We start from the raw sequence: 24,945 nt of genomic DNA on the forward strand, positions 1-24,945 counted from the left end.
CAAAAACAAGGTGAATATCCATCCAGTTAGCTACACTGTGACACAAATACATGATAGAAAACCACTGTAGCCAGTTAAAAGAATGAGGTAGCTCTAGACACACTGACAAGATACCCTGGCTATACTAGTAAGCAAAAAAAGCAAGTGACAGAATATGTGTGATATGATCCTATTTTTATTTAAAAATAAACTGTGTGGATATATATGTTGTGGAGATACAGGAGAAGGCCTGAAAAACTCTGTAACTTCCTTGCGAAGAAAAAACTTAGGGGCTAAGAGGGCTCGTCTCTCATGTTTTACTTCATAGAAGTCTGGATTTGTTTGAAGTTAACAATTACTTTTGACATAACAGTATACAATTTTGAAATAAAACGGATTTGAGAGGCTAATTTTCTAGATGGAATACGGTAGTTTAGAAATGCCCTTAAAACCTAAATTTCTTTCTCCCATTTACAAGACTGGGAGGACACAGGAAGGGGAGCACTGCCACAAAATCCTCTTCTAAAAGCTCACTTGGGATGCTAACCTAAGTCTCATTTCAGAGGTTTGTAAGGTTAGCAATGCCTCTTTTCAGACTACATCAGAAATGACATCAATGTCAAGATGAAGGCAAAATTAACAATCTTAAAAAGGAAACATGTAAAATACTTAGACAAAACAAATGACTAAAACTGCAGAGTTCTACTACACTTTATTCAAAAATTGGCCCTACCTCCTAATTGAGAGACCTGAAAGTCTAGCGTCCAAATGTAAATACCCACCATGTGTTCAAAAATAATCTTCAAACTTGAACCGTAATCTTTGGAAGTTACACACACCACAATCCACCTTTGCACAGGTAATTTTATTCTCTCCTGTGGGTGTCAAGTGCTCACAGATTGTAATTTGAAACATTCAGAAAGCACATACCTGAATATTGTCACATTTCTTTACATCACGATTCAATAACTATTAAACAATTATGTTTACTAAATACAGTGAACAAAATGGTATAACTGTTTACACCATTCCCTTGTACACAAGGCTTCTGTCACAACAGCAACAAATGGAATTAATGCATACCACAATACCGATGAAGTAAGACCTTCTTTTTAAATAAACTATTCTGTTTATAAATAAACTCTGATTTTTTTTTTTAGTACACATTTACAGACCTGATCAATAAAAAGAAACAAGACATATAGTTTCCTTTTAAAAACAAAATGTTGACAAATGGACCACTACGAGAGAACGCGAATAGGAAAGGGGGTGAGAAGCAAGCAAGGGGTAAGAGAGAGTTAAAAGTACAGCCATACTACAACCTACGTCTGTTAGCAAACACCGACACCGACATGAGGGCAGGGCTATCTGGGGGGCTCATTTTACTTGAATTCCAGCAAGTTGCAATCGATCTTGTAGTACACATAGGGGTAATATTCCTGTTGACTCAGGTTTAAGCCTGGAATATCCATAGGAGCCTATTGAAAAATCAGATGATTATTCAACTAAGTACTTAAAGAAATTAAACAAGAAAAAAAGTATTACCATTCATAGGCATACCTTGGAGATATTGCAGGTTCTGTTCCAGACCACCACAGTAAAGCGAGCGGTTTCCCAGTGCATATAAATGTTATGTTTACACTATACTACAGTCTATTAAGTGTGCAACAGCATTATGTCTTGAAAAACAATGTACATACACCTTAATTCAAAAATACTTTATTGCTAAAAAATGCAAACCATCATCTGACAATGCAGGGTTGCCACAAACCTTCAATTTGTAAATTGAAAAGTGCATTATCTGTAAATTTCAATAAAGTGAAGCACAGCAAAACAAGGTATGCCTGTACCTTCCTAATGAACATCTACTCTGGGCTAAGTTTATACATTTTTGCTAATTTAATCTGAGTTTGGCATTGCTAACTCCATTTTGCAAATTAGAAAACAATCTCTGAAAGGCTGACTTGAGACCTCCCTGGTGGTCCAGTGGTAAAGAATCCACCTTACAATGCAGAGGATGCGGGTTCGATCCTCGAACTAAGGATCCCACATGCCACGGAGCAACTAAGCCCGTGTGTCACAACTACTGAGCTCACAGGCCCTGGAGCCTTCACGCCACAACTAGAGAAGAGAAAATCCGCGTGCCACAACGAAAGATCCTGCATGCCTCAAGGAAGATCCCGCATGCCACAACTAAGACCTGATGCAGCCAAAAATAAAATTTTAAAAATAAATAAATAATAAATAAATCTTTAAAAATAAATAAATAAATAAAGGCTGACTTGCCCTAGGAAACAGATTGAGTAGTAAAGCCAGATTGAAGCACTCTCTGCCCTCAAAGCCTGTGTGTGTTTAAGCATCACCCCACCATCCTTTCTTATGCATACTGTATAAAATTACTTCTTTAATCTCAGGCTTGGTGTACTGAGTTTAGGAGACACATGGCTTATAAAATGCTGGATAAAAATAAACCAAGTGTGATTTTTACAGATACCACTTATTACATATGCATGTTGTAAGAATTTACTGGTAGGAAATTATGTATCGAACAGTTAGACTTCACATATTATCAACTCTACAAAATGCAGAGTCATTTCCTGCATTTTCTTCTATCAAGAAACCCTGATTTTTTTCATGGGTTCTAACTAATGCACATGTGAAATATTGCCATCCTAAACTAAAGAGAAAAAAATCAGCAAGATATTGGAAATCAAAAACATAAAAGCCTATTACAATTTTAAACAACAGCAACAACGAAAAGCACACATACTATTTGTATCTTTCTGTTTAAAAAGAACACATAAACACATACCATTTTAGAGAAATGATAGTTCCCTTTAAAATGCTCATCTATTGACTCCACTACTTCTACCAAATAAAGTTACAATGACTACTTATTTTCTTGCTCTCTGCAATTTATAACTTTTGTAAATAACTAGTATCACTGGTTGTGTGTGTATTTCTCCAGCTATAAACATCGGATCTGTGAGAGGCCCACGTACAGCCAAAAAAAAAAACCCAAAACACAAAAAACATCGGATCTACAGCAAGATAACAACTGGCTTTTAGAAATACCAAGAAGCAACTAGTAAAATGGGGTAAACAAGGTAAATTATTTGCTAAGCTATCAGGTAAATTAATTACTAACAAATTGAGAATCTTAAAGCAACTTTCAAAAGGTTAAATAACCTCTTATCTTCTTCCAATAATTTTTTCTGAAATTCATCCAGTTCCTCTTCTACCAGGTTGTCTAATAAATACTTACATCAATAATAGCTGCTGCACTGCTATCTAGATGTTTATACAATTCATATAATACTTCTCTTAGTTTCTTCATTGTTTTCTTATTGGGCTGAAGGAGCATTGCTTGGAAGTTCACTGGCAAGCCATACCTTATAAATAAGCAGAAATACAGGATGTATCACAAGCAAACATATGCAGAGATTTTCTTTTTAAAGCAAATACTCTCATACTCTTCTTTAATCACAGTTAATGGGGAAAGAGTACCTCACTTTAATGACCATGTTTACAAGTTCAACTAATATACACAGAAACTCAAACCTTCTCTGGTCCTCAATGTCCATTAGAAATCTTTCTTTAGGATGAGAGCCAACTGTCTACTAGGAATTACTTTTAATTACTCTTCAATTTTTAAGGTAATCTATGAATACCCTCAGCAGACAGTGGTAATATGTAAACTTAGTACAGTGTCTCTAGGTATCTGCAGGGAATTGGCTCCAGGACACCTATGGATACCAAAATCCACGGATGCACAGGTCCCTTAAATAAAATGGTGTAGTGTTTGCATATAACCTACACATATTCTCCAGTATACTTTAAAATCATCTCTAGATTACTTATAATACAATGTAAATGCTATGTAATTAGTTGTAAGTAAAATGCAAATGCTATGTAAATCGTTGCTAGTGCTCAGTAAATTCAAGTTTTGCCTTTTGGAACTTTCTGGAGTTTCTTTTTCGAATATTTTCAACCCACGGTTGGTTGAATCCATGGATTCGGAACCCAAGAACACGGAGGGCTTTCATGATAATAAACAACATGAGATTACTACCCATATCTACTATGAAAATTCAAAGAAATTTACAAATAGTGAGCATGACTGCAGATAAACATTTTGATATATTTCTAATATGAGCAACATGTACAGAGGATCACAAGATGATTGAGATTTTAAGTACCTCAAGATAAAAAAATATTTTAGGTTAACTGAAATGAGGACTTCAAATAAGGCATCGTTAGGTATACTGCGTACCAAACTACATATAAAATATGTGAATGATCTTCTTTTAAACAAACACTGGCTAATATTTCATAATCTACATTTAACTTAAGTACATAATAAGAAAAGAATCAGAGAGCACAGCAGCGTGATCTCTTTCTTTAAACCCGGTATTAAGGGACAAGACCAACATGCACGTAATAAGCAGTATGACACTGACAATCTCTCCCTCACGACTGGCCCTTTGGTTTCTCCAAATCAATTTCCTATTAGTAGACTGTGTGTTTTAATGAAGAGGTCCAATGTAAAGGGATCTATAAATTCTTTAGTTCCAAGTTTCTCAATTAACTTCCTTTACCTCAAAACAGACTCAACAAAAACCCTCAACGCTTTTACATGAATCCACGCAATAAACGCCTCACTGAAATTCACTTTCAGCCACCGTACAAGTGGTCCCTAGAGAAAGAGAGAGAAAAAAAAAAATCACCAAAAATTTGTCCTGAAAATGGCAGTTAGAAATTAGATAAATCAAGTATTTTTAAAGGAGCAACTATCCAGTAAGAATCTTTAGGAGCATTAAATCACATTATAATTCACTTTAAAAATGTTTCATTATTCTCATTATCTTGGATACTTTACCTTAAATTAGATGAAAAGATTAAGCCACTACTCTGTAACCTCAGTAGATACAAAAATCCATTGAATCTATTCACTACACAGAAAAAGGTATATATATATATATATATATAATTATTATTATTATTTTCTTTCTGTTTTTTGGCCGCACCACGTGGCTTGTAGGATCTTAGTTCCCTGACCAGGGATCGAACCCACGCCCCTTGCAGTGGAAGTGCAGAGTCCTAACCACTGGAGCACCAGGGAAATCCCAAAAAGGCCTATGTTTTAATGAAAGTCATTTAAAGTGACACAGAATATAGAAGTTTCCTTCTACAGGTTTGAAAATATAAAAATCTAAATTTACTATCCAATACTCTTAAACATTTTATACATTTAAAATAGAATTCAATTACACACAACTTCTCAGGAATAACGAAAAATAGCTATGTAGTAAGTCATTTAATATCCCTAGGTGTTAGTTTTCTCATCTGTAAAATCAGGGGGTTGATCTAGATCCCTAAAATCTGTTCATCATGTTCTAAATTTTTAATGGTTCTATTATGTAGTATATATTCTTTCTGAATTTAGTTATTCAGTACTTCTAAATAAAAACACTTCTTTAAAGAAACAAATGACAAATAACTTATTACCACCTCTCCATACTTAAAAGACACACATGATCAGTTCAGCTAATAGTTATTTAGATAACATTATTAGGCTCATTTGGATGTAACAATCAATTTACAAAAAAAGGATAATACAACAAGGTGAAAGTCTTTGGTTAAAATATCTGTTCTTTAAAAGTGATCTGGAACTCCCCAACAAGTTGGTTTTATTTGACATTACTTGGTTAGGGTTAGTTTTCTCCCAACTGAGATGCAATAGTTCATAAAGTACTTGGAAATAACTTTAAATGGAATGTGCTTTTATTTCCTCTTGCATTACAAGAGAAATACATTTTCACTCATCATGTTTCCCCTTCCATACAATCTTTAGTCTTCACAATAATCCTGCACTTGAGATGGCAAGAAAGTCAACACCATCTTTCACTCACAATTCCATCCCTGTTCTCCACTGTGCCTAGAACATACTAACTCACCAATGGTTTAAATACAAATTCCTCCAATAAAAGACTGCACACAGCATTAAAAAAATCTGCCTCAAAAAATGAAATTTCTTACTGAAGAGAGAGAACTACTACTTAACTAAAATAACCCCTCACTATATGGGTATTAATTAAAACACTGCATTTAAAATTAATTTCTGATATGGACTTAAGGGGGGTTAATTTTAAGATAATATATTTTAAGATAAGGATTCACAGATCTCAGGTTGCTTAGAGAAAACTTATTTTGATTATTTAGTAGGAAAAAAAGCTAGAATCAAATGTCTCAAAAGCAAAATCAGAAAAGTTTTGTTTTCTTTTAAATTAAAGAAAAGCAGTCCCACTTTTTCTTCTGCTTAACACTGATAGTATTACTAAGTATTAAAAACGCATACAAATTGCTTTTTCTTGTCGGTAGAAAGCCTGTTCATTTCTTCTTTGTCTGCTTTCATCTCCTCTTCATTATACTGGAAGTCACGAACGATGAATCTAAATTGGGGGGGGGAAAAACCAAAATTGTCCACACCATGTATAGGTGATCTAACAAATTAAAAAATAAAAAATAATAATCTTACTTGTTTTCCCTGGCTTTGTGTCTGAAGTCATCAACTGCCTTCCTAAACAAGGTGACATTACACAGGTAACTGTCTTGGTCCTCTGAGAGAACACTAGAGAGAGAAAGACCAAGTCCACTTAAAGCTTTGTATTTATTGCTCACGTTCATATTGAGGGCAGAATTCAGAAACAGGGGCAGGAAGAGGAGGAACAGACAGTAGGGTACAGCAGCCCTTCCCAAACCACTTCAGTGCTTTTCATCTGTACTGCCTCCACACTGAAGACACTCAGTGTTTATGTTTTTATTTACGGTGCCTTAACAGCCCCCTAGTGCATTCCTTCCTAACCAACAAAATTAAACATTAAATCAAGTAAAGCATCCAAACTCAAGAATCATGCTTTTCCATCTCTATCAGCACTAGGCCAGCTGAGGAAAAATCATCCAGCACCTGGCTGGTTTCCAGAATCTCCTTACTTCCTTGCTAAGCGCCCTCTTCTCTTCTGGTGACTGAAATCTCTCTTCCTCTCTCCAGCCCAGCCCTGACCCATGAGTCCGGGCCCACCCCTTTTAACTTGTGCCCTCTTAAAACTATTATCCTGCGTTCTTCTTCCCAGTGCCCATCAGATCTAAAGCAAGGTAGCTACAAAGTGGACAGAACTCGATAACAAACCTTTAATGACCCTCAGGTTTGCCACAACTGACAGTTATGTGCAAACTGATTGGGATCTAAACAAAGCCAAGGGACTTCTCTGGTGGCCCAGTGGTTAAGAATCCACCTGCCAATGCAGGAGACATGGGTTCGATCCCTGGTCTGGGAAGATCCCACATGCCATGGAGCAACTAAGCCCATGCGCCACAACTACTGAGCCTGCGTTCTAGAGCCCGTGCTCCGCAACAAGAGAAGCCCACGCACCGCAACGAAGAGTAGCCCCCGTTCACCGCAACTAGAGAAAGCCCACACACAGCAACGAAGACCCAACGCAGCCAAAAATAAATAAATAAATTTGTTAAGAAAACAAAACAAAGCCAAATCCAACCTGACAGGCTATCTCAGATCCTAACAATATTCCACCACTATCATATTCACCTTTTAAACTTATCTTAACCTTAACTGATCTTTTTAACTTTAGTACTTTGCTGTTTTGAAGGTCCATGCAAACAAAGGGGTGGGGACCAGAGATGTGGACAACGTCAAACAGCAGGTTCCGTGACAGTGAAAAAGATGGAAAGAAGGCTCAGGTTCAAGAGTTGGGTTACAGTTTAAGATGCCAGCCGTAAAGCCTTTCTAGAGATTGAGGGTGAGGCCAAGGGAACAGCTACAGAAATCAAGTGGAGATGACAGTCTGTGAGCTGCAGGCTGGGTCTCCAAACTCACTCTCTTCGTTTAGTTCTACTGCTGTGTAGAAACAGTAACACTAGCTCCTCACACACAAAACCAGGCCGAGAGGAAACGAAAGGTCAATGCTTTTCGGCTGCCTCATGGCATTTTCAGTCTCCCATGGGCGTGGCAGTGCTTCTGGAGCCTACTAGCTCTTCCTGCTGCTTCTGACTTCTTACCTCTCTCCTAAGACTCGGTCCTGCCATCTGCTCTGCTCCCCAATCAACCTACCCACTTCATTGCCAAGGCATCTTTCCTGCTTTTCTTCGTAAAAGTTATCTTTGCAACCCCTGCTCCAAAACACAAAAGAAACGTTTCTTTGAACAATGGCTAGTGTTTTTTTCTAGGCCTTCCTCGCTAGGATCCTCTGGTTCATCTGGAACTCTAGCTCCCTGAACAAAAGCTTCTGTGAAGCACCAATCAGTTTGTGGTGCTGTTTTTCCAACAACAGAGAAAAGGCCGAAGTCAACCAGTGACGTAACCCAACCGGATTATCTTAACAAGCAAAAGTAGACAGACAAAAAGCTAAGTGGTAATTCTGAAAGTACAAGTGAGAAGCACCTCTTTCTGAACAGTTTTTCCAACAGAAAGAAGCAGAACTCAGCCTCTAAGCTTCTTTGGCCTTTAACTCTGACTTGGCATTTATACACATCCCTGCACTTAACCACCCAATGATGGCAATATTTCACATGGTCCAATCTTTCAAGATTTATGTAGAATATTTTGCAAATAGCTAGATTTTGTGTGTTTTTTAGGTGAAATTATTTCTTTCAGGTTTAAAGATTTTTCTTCAATCCATTCTTCTTCCTCAAAAGTCCACTTTCATCTTCACTGCTTCCAAGAGTAACCACTCAGGTATTGTGCCAAAAAGAACAAGTGACAGTATTACTACTTGTAATTCACTTTAAAATAAAGCACTTAGAACAATGACCAGCACATAGTAATCACTCAAAAATGTTAGTTATTATGATAAGGGAAAAATCCAACATCAAGTCATAGAGATCTTTCCTAAACAGAAGTACAAAATTCCAGACTAACCCACTAAAACCTGTCTGCCCCATGTGAACTAAGCATCCTCTTCAGGTGCTGGCTGAGCTACTGCATTGTTCTCAATGACTAAATTTAAATAACTTTTCAAATCAATGATTCCAAAAGTCTTTAGACTGATAAATAGGTGAACAGATGTTTTCACTGGGTGAGGAAGGGCTGGGGACTCTCAGGTGGTCAGTGAGCACTCAGGGGTCATTCAGAAGACAGGTATTGCCTATACTGAACTGTTGGCATCTGAAATTTTTTTCCTTTTAACTACCGAAGTGATTTTTCAAAAGATGTAAGTCTGAAGTAATATTTCTAAAGTCCTTCTTTCCAAATAAACCTGGGCCTACACACCACTCCCCTGGACTAGGCTCACACACCACAGGGTGGGAGGACATTCTGTGTGCACTGGGTCCTTACTCTCCTCCTCTCCCTGCCCCCAACATAAAGACAACCTCTGTGACTTTTACGGTCTCCAGAGCACAAAGGTCTAAGAAGGTGTCATCTGTCAGGATAAATAGCTTCGGAGGAAAACCAGCATTAAGACACAACCTCAATCTTCAGTTTACCACGTGAAGGGCCAGTGTGAATGCAAAGTATTCCCCCCAAATGGGAAAAAAATTCACAATGAGCACAGGTTTGTGGTTTCATTCTCAAAAAATCAACATTTGTGAAACTACAATAATCATATTACCTTCTACCTTATTATCTTATCAAGCCTTAAAAGAGCCTCATAATGTGTACAGGGAAGGTGTGATGCTCATTTTACAAAGAAAATGAGGCCCAGAGAAGTTAAAAGACTTACCGCAGGTCACATAGCAAGTTGGTAGCAGAACCAGCAATAGAACTCAGATCCCTGGGTCCAGGACTCTTTCCATTATACTAAGCTACCTCCCATATGACACAATGAAACTGGAAAAGAAAATATTTCATGGGCCTGGCCTTACTAACACCACTTCTTTACTACCTCCTAGACCCTTCTTTCACCATGCTGACGGTATATATATATATACACACTGAGGGATATATATGTATATACAAAACAATTCTTTGGGGGTGCATATACACTGTACTTAATATTTTCTTGAAGAATATCTTGTGTAGAATGGCAGAATGCAGGAAAAAATGACATGCTATGTAGTGTCAAGAGTGTAGGACTTGGAGTTAAAAGACCTGAGTTTTAGTCCTAACTTTGCCACTGCACACTTATACAGCCATATACACTTTAGGCAATGACTTAACTCTTCTGCATTTGTATTTCTTCATCTATGAGAAAAAGTATAACTGCCAAAACTACTTCATGGAATTGCTGTACATATCAAATTAGACAGTGAATATTAATCCATAAGTTTAAAATTGCTTAATAAAAGTTTTTTTTTTTTTTAAAGGAAAGTACAGACTCAGTAGAATCTATGCGTCCTGGAAAGTGATGGTAAATATTTGCAGATCAACAGAGTACCCTAGTAGCCATCTTGGTACACTTCCTTTGCAAGATAAATGAGGAAATATAGACACACAGTAGGTATACAATAAATATTGAAGGAAGAATTTTGAGAGGGTAGCACAGCAGAAAAAGTACCACACCAGAGATCTGGGTTCTAGTTACAGCTCTGTCACTAATGAGATGTGTGACTCTGGGCAAACCACGTCACCTCTGTGGCCTCAAACTTCTACATCTATAAACATGAGTGGGTTGATCAGACTATACAAAGGCCCTTCCAGGTCTACAGTAGCTAGAGTTAATATAACTCACTCATTTTTAAGGTGAAAATGATGGCTCCAAAACTGTAAAATTTACCACAAAGGAAAGATAAAGATATCTCCTATTCCAACATCCAAACTACCAAAGGAATTCTACGAAAGAAACAGGCTTTACAAAGACTACTACTTACTTGCTAGACCTTGGAACTACCATTTCAGCTAATGTTTCGTACTGCTTAATCCAGTCATTGTGGTTTAACCTGCAGAAAAGATACAATTAAGTTACTGGAAGAGAAAAACAAGTCCTACCTTCCTGCCGAGCCCAGAAAGAGAAAAAATTATGAGACAAATAGGAAATCCACCTATAATAGGTATATCTCAAATCTATTTAACAACAACAACGACAAAATCAAGTTTTGTACAAAGAATGAATTTCAAATACACTGAGTGGTAAAGCAGGAAATACAGCTCACCATCTCTTACATCCAGTAACTACTGCAAAAGAGGCACATTCTAGAACTAAGTTTGGAAAGGAAGCAAAGCAAAATACAGAATCTAAATTACTTTCAAACTTTAGGGTTGATATACATTATTACCTCACCAAAAAAAGAAAAAAACAAAAGAAAGAGAGAGAGAAGCCATGCTGAAATCACTAACATTTCTATTCAGTGACTATTATGAACAGCTGGGTAAAACCACATTTACCAAAAGCACAGAGTACCAGGAAGTGCTGAGTAAACAAAGTGACAGTAAACCAAGCTGCCACAGATCACTGTGCAACAACCTTTCTAGACACCACTGGCTTTTGTGGGTGTGGCGAGAGATGATTATATATGCAGTACAAAATAAAGAATTGTAGTATCTATAGCCAAGATAGTGAATAATCCATTATACAAGGTATCCTAGGTCCTATCCGAGGTTTCAAGTGCAGTGCACAGAAAACTATGAAAACTTCTGGTCTTAAACACAAATTTTAAATAAAGGTTGCATGAGACAAATCTTTTATCTGGGCAAAGGTTATTTTCCTGTATAAGTATAAAAACACAAAGACAGAGAAATTTTTTAGAAATACTGTTCTAGTATTCTGCAGTAAGAGGTAAAAGGCAGAAGTCAGGTAATACTGTAGCCACTGAAATTCAATGGAGGTCCTTTCCCACCCCTTTCCAGTAGGCATCATTTTCTAATATTCCCAGTTTCCTAACCAGACAAAAATGGAGAGCACAGCAAAGAAAGATTTTATGAATAATGCTCTGAAGAGTCCCCAAATCTCCCATCCCAGTTTGGATCCCCTGAAGATTCCCTGATAGTGAGATTTTAGTGTAAGTCAGAAGTGAAACCATTAACAGTGTCTCTTTCCCTCTCTCCCTCTCCCTCTCCCCCTCTCCCCCTCCCTCTCTCTCTCTCTCTCTCTCTCTCTCTCTCTCTCTCTCTCTCACACACACACACACACACACACACACACACACACACACAGACACACACAGACAGTTCTAATCTACCAAAGGTTTCATTTTACCAAGATTACCAAATATTAATTAAAACAGAAGGCCTAATCTAAAGGAGATTTCAAAGGATAGTCTAACCCAGCAAACTACACCCATAACCTGTACACCTGTTTTTGTAAATAAATTTCTACTGACACACAGCCATGTTCATTCATGTACATACTGTGTGTGACCGCTTTCAGCTACAACCACAAAGTTGAAGTGGCAGAACTGAGTAGTTGTATCAGAGACCATATGCCTTGCAAAGGGTAAAATACTTACTATCTGGCCCTTTGCAGAAAAAATATGCCAAGCTTTTATCTAATCCATCCTTTGCTTCTCAAGAGGGCTTAATTCATCCTAACCAATCATCAAATATTTTTCAGAAAAAGAAATAGCTCCCTGTTTTGAAAAATCTAAGAACAATATTTCTTTTAAGTCCAATAATTTAGCATTATTTAATTTTTTAATGGGCCAACTGTACTAAGCAAATTTTGATCTGGAATATCAATTTATAATTGACAGCTCTATTACCAGGTTATGAACTAAATTCTACTGTATGTGCCATATGAGTACATGTTGGTTGACAGAGCAAATGACAAGGTGATACTCCCTTTACACTTGGGTTTATGGAAAACTTCAAATTACAATATCAGACACTAATATTTTTCTTGTATTTTAACAGGTAAAAACCTTCTGTAATAAAAAGACATACTTGGGAACCACGACCAGTAATGTGACGAGATACTCTGAGTCAAGAACAAAGTCATCCTTCTTCACAATTTCTGCTAGACTTCTAGTTAGCAAACTTCCTCTGAGAAATAAGAAAAAAATCATTAGGCTGATAATTATGTGCTTCCAGAACACAAGTAAAGAAACAGCAGGCTAATTATAGTCACATATACTATATATACATCTCAAGAGAGGGATTAGCCTGAGTTAACATTTTATTTTATAAGAAGTCAAAATTTAGCTAAATATTTCCCACATCCAAACCCGAAGAAATGTAAACATTTTATCAGAACTTGCCTCTAGTGTCTCCCTTTGTGTTTGCTTTAATTATTATAACTCAGCTCTTCTCTTGATTACATATATAGTATCTTAACTGAGAAAGTGTTATTCATTAGGTATCAATTAAAGTCTACCTCATCATAATTATGAAATCATATCATCTAAGCACAACCTTTGATTTTCCTCCCTCTTCCTGGGTATCAATTTTGGTTAGTTAACCCAATAATCAACTCTTTTAACACAGTCTTCATTTGGTCTCCTAGTACATTTCACAGTGAAAATGACTTGCCCTGTTTGCACCACTGACAGTATCCAACCAACTTTCTCTCTGGGATATGAATGCATAACTGGAAGAGTTAAGTGCTTAAAGCTACACTTGTAGTAGTCATACTACAGTGATATTAACCAAAACAAAAGTGGTCTATTTTAAGAAAACCTAATATGTAAAAAATCAAAACTTGGAAAACAGAAAAATTAAAGAAGGAGTATTATATTACAAAAGGATTCTTCTATAGAATTCTTTTAAGCAGCAGATAATTGCTATGTAATTAAACTATCATTTGATTTAAAACAATTAACTTTAGATAATTTTCAGTGAAAAACCAGATGGATAAAGGGATAAACCAGGACCCAACTCACAAGTATTATGTATGAAACGAGTATAATAAATCAGCCTCACATCTGTTTTGACTAGCCTGAATTAGTGAGCTTTTCTCCATGAAGTGAAAAAAACACCATTTTGATTATAGAAACAGCACAAAGTGGAACTTACTAACCCCTAACAATAGTTCATTCAGTGTATGCTAGAGTACGTCCCCAATTCTTTTTTTTTTTTTTTTTGGCTGTGCCATGAGGCACACGGAATCTTAGTTCCCCGCCCAGGATTGAACCTGCACCCCCTGCAGTGGAAGCACAGATTCTTAACTACTGGACCTCCAGGGAAGTCCCTCCCAATTTTTAATTATTTACATATACTTGACATGCTTACGCATTCTTTCGTTCCAAATTCTGAAGATTCCCTTTCAGGTTGTTATATGCGGATGCTCGAGATTTCAGGTCATTGTCAATCTGAGTCACTCCCTTTAAAGAGAAAAAGAGAAAAAGGGAAAATTTTCCTAAACCTGCCTCTGCTAATACGATCAAAGTAGCTGTGCTTAAACTTTAAAAAACAAAACACCACTAGTTCCTGATGTAAAAATATTCTATTATTTTAAAAGCATGCCTTTAAAGGTCATTAAAAAACAAACCTACTTCATTTTTAATAACTATGGTAATTTTCATATAATCTTTTCTATTAAGGATAATGTTTTAGTCTACATGTATTTTAATTATTGTTACTATATTACTTCTTAAACCACGTAAATGGAATCTATGCCACTGGTTACAGAGATAACTAATTAAAAGACTTTAAAATACAAGTTTCAAGGATTAATTTCCAAAGGAACTAAATCACATAGAGTTTTGCTGTTCATAACACCACAACTCTTCCACAAAATATTTTTGCAATAAAATTAAAATTATGTTTGAATTTATTTATACATGTTACACAAGCTGATTTTTCAAAAAGATGGGTAAAACTACTAACAACTTAGGGAGAAAACACAAAGCAGTAGATTTAACGTTTGAGGAACTAATTTCAACTCAGCTCTACCATCACCAGCTGTGTGGCACTGGGGTAAACTATTTCACCTCTCTGAGCCTCTTTCCTCGACTATAATAGTATCAGGAAGACGACGACTAAATCCTTGATAAGGATCAAAAGAAAACAAGGCTCATAGTAAGAGCACCACTTTATATTATCTGACTACTCATTTTCATTAAATTATATGATGACTTGAGTTAAAATCCTTGATATGCTATTCATTTACATTTAACCATAGAGCACAACGTACAAATAAAGCCAGTGGGAGCCAAGGAAGTCTGTCCAGATGATTTAAACCATACTTTTCATCCTAGCCAGGTCATAGAAATGTTGTCACACAATTAATAGGTCCTTGTCTACTGTCTCATTATAGTTTCAGGTAAGACTTTTACATTTTTCTCTCAAGCTCAAGGACTTTGAAACATAAAAGGAGCTCTTAATTCAGTGAATTCATGGATGGGCTTTAACACCTGTGGGCTCCCTGAAACTGTACATAAAATCATGTGGTACAAGAATACGGGCAATTTTTCTGGGTAGAGAATCAATACTGAACATCAGAAGGGAAGGTGTCAGAGAACCCATAAAGTTTAATCTGAATCAGTACTGTACATAAACATACTTAAGTTACCATTATCATACATCTGAATGATTCATAAATCTCTAATCTATTCCAACTTCCTGTTCTATGTGATCTCAATTATGCTTCAAATTTATATAAATAACTATAAAATTTTAAAGTTACTTTTCTTATTCAAACATTGTTGATGCAACATTTAACTTAACTACCTAAATAAACTACACAATTTGGATAATGTACACATGAAAGTGTTATCCTTTTTTGACACCTTTTTTTTTAGTAAAACTGTAGTAAGTCACATATAATTAAGCTGCCCTGTCAAAACCTAAATTAGAGTATTTAATAGCTAAATACTTATAAAATAAATAAAGCCACTATAAATCAATGTGTCCTACCTGTATCATTTTTTATCTTACCTTGGCAATTATTTCAGAAATATTTTTCAGGGACTGCTTGATTGGATATTTAGCCATGTCCCATTGAAACCTTGTTATATAAGTAACCAAGTCAACTGAAATAAGGGAAGAAATTAATTACTGAGGAGAAGCAATAGAATTTTTTATAGTTTGCTACACAGTAATAGGTTTTAGTGCTGAAACTGGCATTAAGAAAATCAGTAAAGATGTCATCATTTGTGAAGAGTCCTGGTTAAGTAAATGTGGAACTGTATTAAGTAACATGGATTAATCAAAATTTTTACCTTGTAATCTGATTGGATCTCCTCTCCTTACTCAAAATTTAATATATATTAAAATGTTCCTTTCTAATCTGATGACTTAATAAATGGAATATGTACATACCCATGATATGCCTCATATGTAGAAGAAAGAGACACAAAAAGATTAAGAATCTACTTCAGGGGATTCCCTGGTGGCACAGTGGTTAAGAATCCACCTGCCAATGCAGGGGACACGGGTTCGAGCCCTGGTCCAGGAAGATCCCACATGCCGTGGAGCCTGTGCTCTAGAGCCTGCATGCCACAACTACTGAGCCCACGCGCCGCAACTACTGAGCCCGTGCGCCTAGAGCCCGCGCTCTGCAACCAAAGAATCCACAGCAATGAGAAGCCCACGCACCGCAATGAAGAGTTGCCCCCGCTTGCCGCAACTAGAGAAAGCCCACGCGCAGCAACAAAGACCCAACACAGCCAAAAATAAATAAAATAAAATAATTTAAAAAATAATACATTAAAAAAAAACCCTACTTCAAACTGTCTCCTCAATAAGTAGAATCTGACAAAAGTATGTTCTTTCTTTGCAACTTACCCAAACAAACTGAAAATGAACTTGTCTGTTAAAACTCTGTGATGACTGTTTCTAGGAGTCTATATTTCAGTAATCTTCAAAACATGGACCTTTGCACTTTCAAATGACAAGAATAAGAAATGCAGAGCTTCCCTGGTGGCACAGCGGTTGAGAGTCCGCCTGACGATGCACGGGACGCGGGTTCGTGCCCCGGTCCGGGAAGATCCCACATGCCGCGGAGCGGCTGGGCCCGTGAGCCATGGTCGCTGAGCCTGCACGTCCAGAGCCTGTGCTCCGCAACGGGAGAGACCACAACAGTGAGAGGCCCGCGTACCGCAAAAAAAAAAAAAAAAAAAAGAAATGCGGAGCCAAAGAGACACTCAACCACTAATTCCCTGGAAGTGTGGTAGTCAAGATGACTTTACTCCTCAAGTCTGATGGGACCAAGGTCAGGGAAACCAAATGTCAATTATGGTTAACTGGCAAAAGTAATTCATACCAAAATATCTTCTCTCCTCAACTTCTCCCTACATAATACCAGCGAGTCAACAACATAGATGGTATCTCCAAAAGCAGTTTTGGATGCAATGCCCCCTAGACTGTCATCCCCCATTCGGCCTCGCAGACTGACCGCCCTAGTTCATCAGGTACCTAGAGACCAGTGAAGGCAACTAAGTTGTTAACACACCTAACTTTCGTCCTGCCCCCAGCCGCACGTTAACAGACACAGTAAGCAGCTCAGGATCGCTATTATTAGCAAAGAGTAAAAATAAACTACTAAAAATTTTTTTTACTGATTAAGTACTTCTGAGCATCTATTATTTGCAAGGAGAAGAAATGAGATTAGAGAGACACTGGATTTAAAATACAGTGACTGCTGAGAGTTTAGCCAAATCCCCATACTGCTGCCTCAGCATCCATTTCTGTGTGGCCAAGTGGCCTACAGGGGCCTAGAAGTTATACTAGATAACAGCCTGCAATCACAAGTAGATGTAAGCTCCTGATATGATTTCTCTGATATGACCCTACGATAAGCGCTCTCTGCTGCTGCCCAGGGCCTCCCCTGCTAGTGTACCCTTTAGATTAGACCCCCTCGAAGTTAACCGAAACCCTCCTTTTTGGTTTGAATCGACCAACCTGGACTTGGCTTGGGAACCCCAAAGCACTCCACCCACGGACCCTAATAAAGGCATGTGCCCCAGGTCCCGCCGCTCTCCCTCTGCCAGCACCCCGTCTTGACCTCCCTGCCTTGCCCCCCTCCTCCAGGACCTGTGAGTAATAAACTTCTCTATTTCTCTTTCCCTTGTGGTTTTTTGTTGAACCGTGGCTCACCAACCCATGACACCCCAGGGCTTTACTTAACAAACGTTAATTTAACCAAGTCACATCAGTGACCTTTATTTATCACAGTAGGCAATATAGGACAGAAAGAAAGGAAAGGGTTGTTTCTTATTATAATGACATATCACTAAAGATCAGCCTAATTAAAAATGAAGCAAGTGCTAAAGTGATATTTCAGGAGAAAACAACAAATCCAAGTATAAATGACAACAATGCGGTTGAAACCATCTTTATAAAGCCATTATTACATAAAGCAAACTCTACGTAAATACTAGTTTCTAGCTATGGAGAGGTCAGTGGTAGACTATTTCTATGGGTACTAAAGAAATGTCACATTCAAATCTGAAGGGAGGAGGCATTACTCTGCAATAAAATTAATAATTTTTATTGTAAGGATTTGGCAGTTGGATGCTATTAAATACAAAAAGCCAGAGAAAACAAGTATTCAACTGGAACAATGCTGAGAGACATAACTTGGAAACACAGTTGTTAATGGGAGTTGACAAATAGATTCTGGAAAGAACTAAGGTAAATCTTTATAATATTGCTTTTGGAAGATCCATATCATAAACTATATTATATATTATGTAGGATTGTCTTATGAGAGGTTGTGTTTCAGAGGAAAGAATGTAACTGGCAATATCACCAAATTCAGTAGTAATCATTCTATTTTAATGGTTTTCTATTGTATTTAATATCCTTACCTATAAACCTTTTTTAAGTCGTTCACTTTATAGAAATAAATTGCAAATCATGAAACATTAGCTTACCTCCATTGGCCAACAAATTCTCCTGAACTTTATCTTTACTATCCTCCAATACGTCAGCCATATACTGAGCCACTTTCTTAACCACCCTTGGGAGAAAAAAAAAAAAAAATCAACAATCACTTTCAGGAAAACAACCTAAATTCCATACTATACAATGAACACATTACATAAAGACACGAATTTGACTCTATTTGTTCCAATTACACTATCTGTATAATATAGAACAAATGGGTCCTAACTTCTAAAATAATGTTTTAAGGACAAAAAGCACGAAGATCTTATTACATATGTCAAACTCAACTGAGTAACTGTAGTTTTAAGGAGACCACATGCAATATGTTTACCAAGTCCAGAAAGAAAGTAGTGGAAAGCTAGCAAGAATAAGCTGAAAAACTGGGCAACAGATCTCACTGCACTGCAAAAACAAAAGGGGAAGCAGGAGCTTTCATTCACCAGTTATGTCCTTCCCCTTAGGACAAAAGGGATCCCACAGGCAATAGAATACAAGCAATGGTAACAATGAAGAATGCGGTCCTACACTACTTATTCATTAACTATTTATTGAGCATCTACTATTTGAGAAAAACAATCTAAAGGGGAAACCATGGTGCCAAAACTACTGAGGCATCTGCATATCACCTTCTCAATCCCTTCACTTTATAAATAAAGACACCCCCAGGTATGAAGAGAGTAAGTGACTTAGCCCCAAAAGTCACAAAACCAGTTCCCAGCAGAGCTGTGACTAAAAACGTGGTGTCTTGACTCTGGAGTTTGTTGTTCTTTCCCCCATTCCTTGTCTGCCTCTGGGCCGTGGGTGGGATACAAAAGTATACGCCAAAAATCTAGCTTCCCATTGCTTAAAATCAAAATGGAAAGATACCAAAAAAGACGGATGACTAAATACAAAGCCATCTGTGGTGAGCGCCAGCTGAGATGACCAGGCTACAGACAGAAACGCATAAAGGAAAAAGACTTCACTTCCAGCTACTGTAATCAAAAAAGCATAACGGATCAGGCGCAGGGCAATGAAGGACAGGAATGGTTTTGAAAGGCTGATTAGGTGGGAAGAATGTATATTCTTGCCACAGGGCATCATAGGAGTCAAGATCCAGAGAGATAAGAAAAGCAACGAATGATGAGGGGTCCAGACTGCTGGGAGTGTCGTGCTCAGGAGAAAGGAGGTTGTGCTAGGACGGCCAGCTGGGGCCAGACTGCAGGTAGATTGCCTCTGATGTCAGCCTTTAGGAAGAGGTGTAATATGGTCAAAACAGGACTTCGGACAATTACTCCAATGACTTTGTGCTCAACAACAGGGAGTGTAAACTGGAAGACAAATTAAGAAACTCCTGCAACATGAACCAATAAAGGCCAGAAAGAAGCAACAGAAGGACAAAATGTGAATGACAATCCTATGCGGAATGACCTCAAACCTAAGAAAGTGGAACAAATTCAGAAAAAAATGATGTAAGCCATAAGTCTTCAACATGTTTAACTTGGGATTTGTCCATACACTTGGCTGTGTCTCCAAAATTCACCCATTCCTTCACAGAAGACAAACCATTATTCCTATATAAGTTGACGAGCATCTTGTAAACAGAACCATCTGCTATGAACATTCCAAAATGTGCATGTTCACAACACTGTAAATCAACTATACTTCAATTTTTTTAAAAAAATGTTCATGTTTACCACAGAAATGGTTCAGAGTGTAGAACTGCCTGGTGTCAAATTTATCAACTTAACATCGCATAACTCAGACCTTGACAATCTCCCTATGCATCTCTACGGAAGTATCCATGACACATGGTCACCTTAAAAAAAAAAAACAAAAAACAAACTGCTCTAATGATCAGATTACTGAAAAAGTATGAACTATAATTTACTCCACCACAATGTTCAGTGTTTAAAAACTGGAACACTCAGTCATTAAGCTAGCATCTGTCAATTCTACCTAAGTCTAACAATCATATGATTTTTAAATTCCTCTTATCTTTCAGGAAGACTGATACAAAGACTAGATTGCGTAACAGTGCAGAAAAGAATAGCTGACAAACTGCATAGGCAACTTGCAATGCTTCTGACCAAATGAACTGCATTTGCCCTACTTACTTACTTCCCTAAAAAATGTGCGCAAACCTTAAACTATACTCAGGACATCCCACTGATGATTTAAAGAAAGATCTAGAGAGCTACTGAGGTGATTTATAAGGATCCAAGTAAGTGTTAATAATTATATTCTCAGGAACCTCCCTTCTCACTGTCCTCTTCGTTGTCATGACCTAACATTGCAATGAGGCTGGTGGGACTGCAGAAAGGACAATCACCTCAGGGGGGGGCAACCACGAAAAGTTTACTTAATTAAAAACCTATAATCAAGAAACCAAGAGACAAAAAACTGACTGATGGTAAGAACTGAGACTATCATCAAAAATTATTTTCACATTTGCTCTACTGAATGCATGGAATTATTAACCCTAAAAGCAGTTTGTTACTTTTGCTTTCATCCTCTCTTTTCCATTTTTATTGCCTAGTGCCTGCCCTTAGCTGACGTTTTCAGTATCTCTTGCATAATCTACTGTAAAACTAGCCCCCAACTGGCCTTTTGCCTCATGAGTACATCTTTAGGTCTATTTATTTACTTACCACATGTTGTTATGTCAAAAGATCTCTCTGCAACACCTCAGCCTCTACTACCAGAGTACTGCATTATGGTGGTTCTATCAATTCAGAAAAGCATAACAGCATAAACAAGAAAACCCTTCTGCACAGATTTTGAGATTAAGTTCCCCTCTACTCAGGTCTGTTCCCTTAAAGCTTTAATCAGAGGTACATTTCTAACATTCTCCAAAATTCTGGTTTTTTACAAATTATACCTATTTACCTAAGCCCTAAGTATTTAGAAAGCTCTGTACGTCAAGAGTCAAAGGGATTGTAGACTGAGTCTGTCAATTAATCAAAATTCAGAAAGTTATTATGGATCCCATACCCATCTTCAGCTAAAATACACAGTAACTGAATTTCAAGTGACTAAACCTGTAGCCTAGAAAAATCTTTTAATGTAACTGAATTTTGAAGACAAAATCATCACCAAATAAATCTTCAAATAAATGGCATAACAGCCCATGTTCATGAATCAAAGACTTAATATGTCAGGATGGCAATACTGCCCCAATTATCTACAGATTCTACATAATCCCCCTCAAAATTCCAACTGACTTCTAGCAGAGATTTGACATGGTATTCCTAAAATTCAAATGGAAATGAAAGGAAGCAAACAGCCAAAATAATCTTGAAAAAGACAAAGTTAAGTTGGAGAGCTCACACTTCCTAATTTCAAAACTTACTACAAAGCTGCAGTAAAGAGGGCAATGTGGTACTGGCATAAGGACAGGAATATGGAATACAAATGAGAGTCCAGAAATAAACCCTTACATTTATGTTCCATGGATTTTTGCAAGGGTGTCAGGACAGTTCAACGGAGAGAGAATAGTCTTTTCAACAAATGGACAACTGGATATCCACATGCAAAAGAATGAAGATGGACTTCTCCCTACCACCATATACAAAATTCACTCAAAATGGATCAAAGACCTAAATGTAAAAACTAAAACTATAAAACTCTTAGAGAAAATACAGACATAAAACTGTGTGACCTTGGATTAGGCAATGTTTTCTTCCATACAACATCAAAAACACAAGCAACAACAAAAAAGAGATAAATTGGACATTAAAATTAAATGTTTTGTGCTTCAAAGGACACTATGTAGAAAGTGAAGACGACCGACAGAATGGGAGAGAATATTTGCAAGTCATATCTGATAAGAGTTGTATCTAGAATATATAAAGAACTCTTACAAGTCAATAATCAAATGACCAATATGCCAATTAAAAAACAGGCAAAGGATCCAAACAGACATTTCCCCAAAGAAGAAACACAAATGGCTAACAAACACATGAAAAGATGTTAAACACATTATTAGCCATCAGGGAAATGCAAATCAAAAACACAATGAAATTCTCTTTAATATCCACTAGGATGGCTATAATCAAAAAGATGGATAGTAATAAGTATTGTCGACAATATGGAGAAATGAGAACCTTCGTACACTGCTGGTGAGACCGTAAAATGGTACAACCACTTTGGAAAACAGTCTGGCAGTTCTTCAAAATGTTAAAAGTACAGTCACATTGACCCAGCAATTCCACTCCTAGGTACATACCCAAGAGAAATGAAAACACATGAGCTCACAAACACTTGTACACAAATATTCATGGTAGCATTATTCATATGAGCCAAAAAATGGAAACAACCTTAATATCCATCAACTGATGAATGGATTAACAAAATGCAGTATATCCTCACAATGTAATATTATTTGGTAATAAAAAGAAATTAAATGTTGATACATGCTACAACACGGATGAACCTTGAAAACATTACACTAAGGAAAAGAAGCCAGTCACAAGAGACCACATATTGTATGATTCCATTTATATGAAATGTCCACAAAAAGCAAACATGTAGTGTCAGAAAGTAGGTTAGTGGGCAGTGGGGGTTAGGGAGTAACTACTAATGGAAACAGGATGTTTATGGTAGTGGCAGGGGGATGAAAATGTACTAAAATTGATTGTGGTGATGGCTGCACAACTCTGTGAATATATGAAAAATCACTGAATTGTACACTTGAAGTAGGTGAACTGCCTAGCATGTAAATTATATCTCAATAAAAATATTAAAAGGAGTCACCATTTTCACACGTCAAACAGCTGTATTTTATTGCACGTTAATTATATCTTCATAAAGTTGATTTACAAAGAAAAAAAGTCATTGTTTTCTAAAACCATTCCAATAAGCAGAATACACATGTGATAATAAACCCAATGCCCCCGTAGCCTAATAGCGACTCTCATTTTGCTCTAGCCTATGCATATAAATACATTACCCTTCTACAAATGCATCCAGTTTAGCCAGTTCATCCGACAAACCAACCAAGACGTCCAGTGTGCCAACCTAGAAGGGAAAAACAACATTTCATTACTGAGATTTCATCCTGTTTTTTTTTTTAAACAAGGTAATACAACATCTTGATTTGAAGGGCCTGCAAATCTTAAGTTCTCCATATTTTATTTCATAATATGCAAGTGTGGTTAAAAAATGTTTGCTAGACACTGCAAAGCTATTTATATGTACAAGATAATCCTCTAATTCATGGGCACAGCCACCACTTAGATGTGAAGATTCCACAATAGCAGGCCTGTGCCTCTGCTGGTCCTGCCCAGTGGCAGTGGATCATTTGAAGTCATGGTTTACAAGAGCAGCTCCTAAGCAGGGGTCCAGGGTTGTGCATCAGAGCATCTGTAACTGAAATTGTGGTGTTTCTTTTTAAAGGAAACTTTATGATTATTATTATTTTGGGCCCTGCCACATGGCACACAGGATTTTAGTTCCCTGACCAGGGACTGAACCCGTGCCCCTGCAGTGAAAGCACGCAGTCCTAACCACTGGACCACCAGGGAATTCCCTGTAATTGAATTTGTACTCAACACTGTGTATGTGTAAATGAGCGTATTTTGGAAGAAATGTCCACAGTCTATATCAGTGTATCAAAGGAATTCGTAAGTCCCAAAATACTAAGAACCAGTGGTTTTAAGTATTTCTTAAATGAGTGCTATATGTAACTGCCTCATTTGGTTAACCAGAAAAATATAAGTATCATGATTTTTTCCATTCTTTACAGAAGTTCAGTCAACCGATTACTGGCAGCCTGCTTCACTTAGAGGCTGCTACATTACTGATGTTTGATAAATGTTAAATAGATAAACTAGATTAAATAACTAGGATAGATTTGCCAAGTATAATTAAAGAGGTGCAATGGTAAAACATTTACAACATCAGTGAGTATTACATGAATTTAATAACAGAAAAATGGATTCACTGTGATATTTAAGAATACATAGTCCCAAGATTTTTCACTTCTAAAAATCATATTTAAGTAATACATCGAGTATTTTCGTAAGATTTCTCATTAAAATTTAAATTACAATTTAGAACAGCACAAAAGTTTAGGAAAAATGTTATTTTGTTTTGGTAGTTTCCTTCAAGACATCTCAATTTCCTTATTATCTAAAATTTGAAGATCAGAAAGAACAAGATAAGTTTTAAATTATGCCAATCCCTAGAGATGAGAGTTTTCTTTTGAAGGAACCTGGATATCTCATTTCTACCAAAAGGTAAGCAGAGACAACTGTCCTCTCCTTCATGAT

At 37.0% G+C, this 24,945-nt stretch overlaps 1 protein-coding gene across 5 annotated transcripts in view; it reads right to left on the bottom strand.

Moving 5' to 3' along the window:
• Nucleotides 1-825: 825 nt before the first annotated feature.
• ATP6V1C1 (ATPase H+ transporting V1 subunit C1) overlaps nt 826-24,945 on the bottom strand; it is a 38,336-nt gene continuing 14,216 nt past the window's right edge. For all 5 annotated transcript variants that reach the window (XM_067711572.1, XM_067711575.1, XM_067711576.1 and 2 more), the window contains 11 exons: nt 23,625-23,692; nt 18,682-18,767; nt 15,743-15,837; nt 14,096-14,187; nt 12,812-12,910; nt 10,804-10,872; nt 6,518-6,610; nt 6,338-6,431; nt 4,578-4,675; nt 3,245-3,371; nt 826-1,457 (listed from right to left, as the gene is read on the bottom strand). In XM_067711572.1, the coding sequence (XP_067567673.1) occupies nt 1,362-1,457; nt 3,245-3,371; nt 4,578-4,675; nt 6,338-6,431; nt 6,518-6,610; nt 10,804-10,872; nt 12,812-12,910; nt 14,096-14,187; nt 15,743-15,837; nt 18,682-18,767; nt 23,625-23,692 (1,017 nt within the window). In that variant the 3' untranslated portion in view covers nt 826-1,361. The remainder of the gene's footprint in view (nt 1,458-3,244; nt 3,372-4,577; nt 4,676-6,337; nt 6,432-6,517; nt 6,611-10,803; nt 10,873-12,811; nt 12,911-14,095; nt 14,188-15,742; nt 15,838-18,681; nt 18,768-23,624; nt 23,693-24,945) is intronic.

Source organism: Pseudorca crassidens, chromosome 17, assembly GCF_039906515.1.
Source record: "Pseudorca crassidens isolate mPseCra1 chromosome 17, mPseCra1.hap1, whole genome shotgun sequence".
NCBI classification, from domain to species: domain Eukaryota; kingdom Metazoa; phylum Chordata; class Mammalia; order Artiodactyla; family Delphinidae; genus Pseudorca; species Pseudorca crassidens.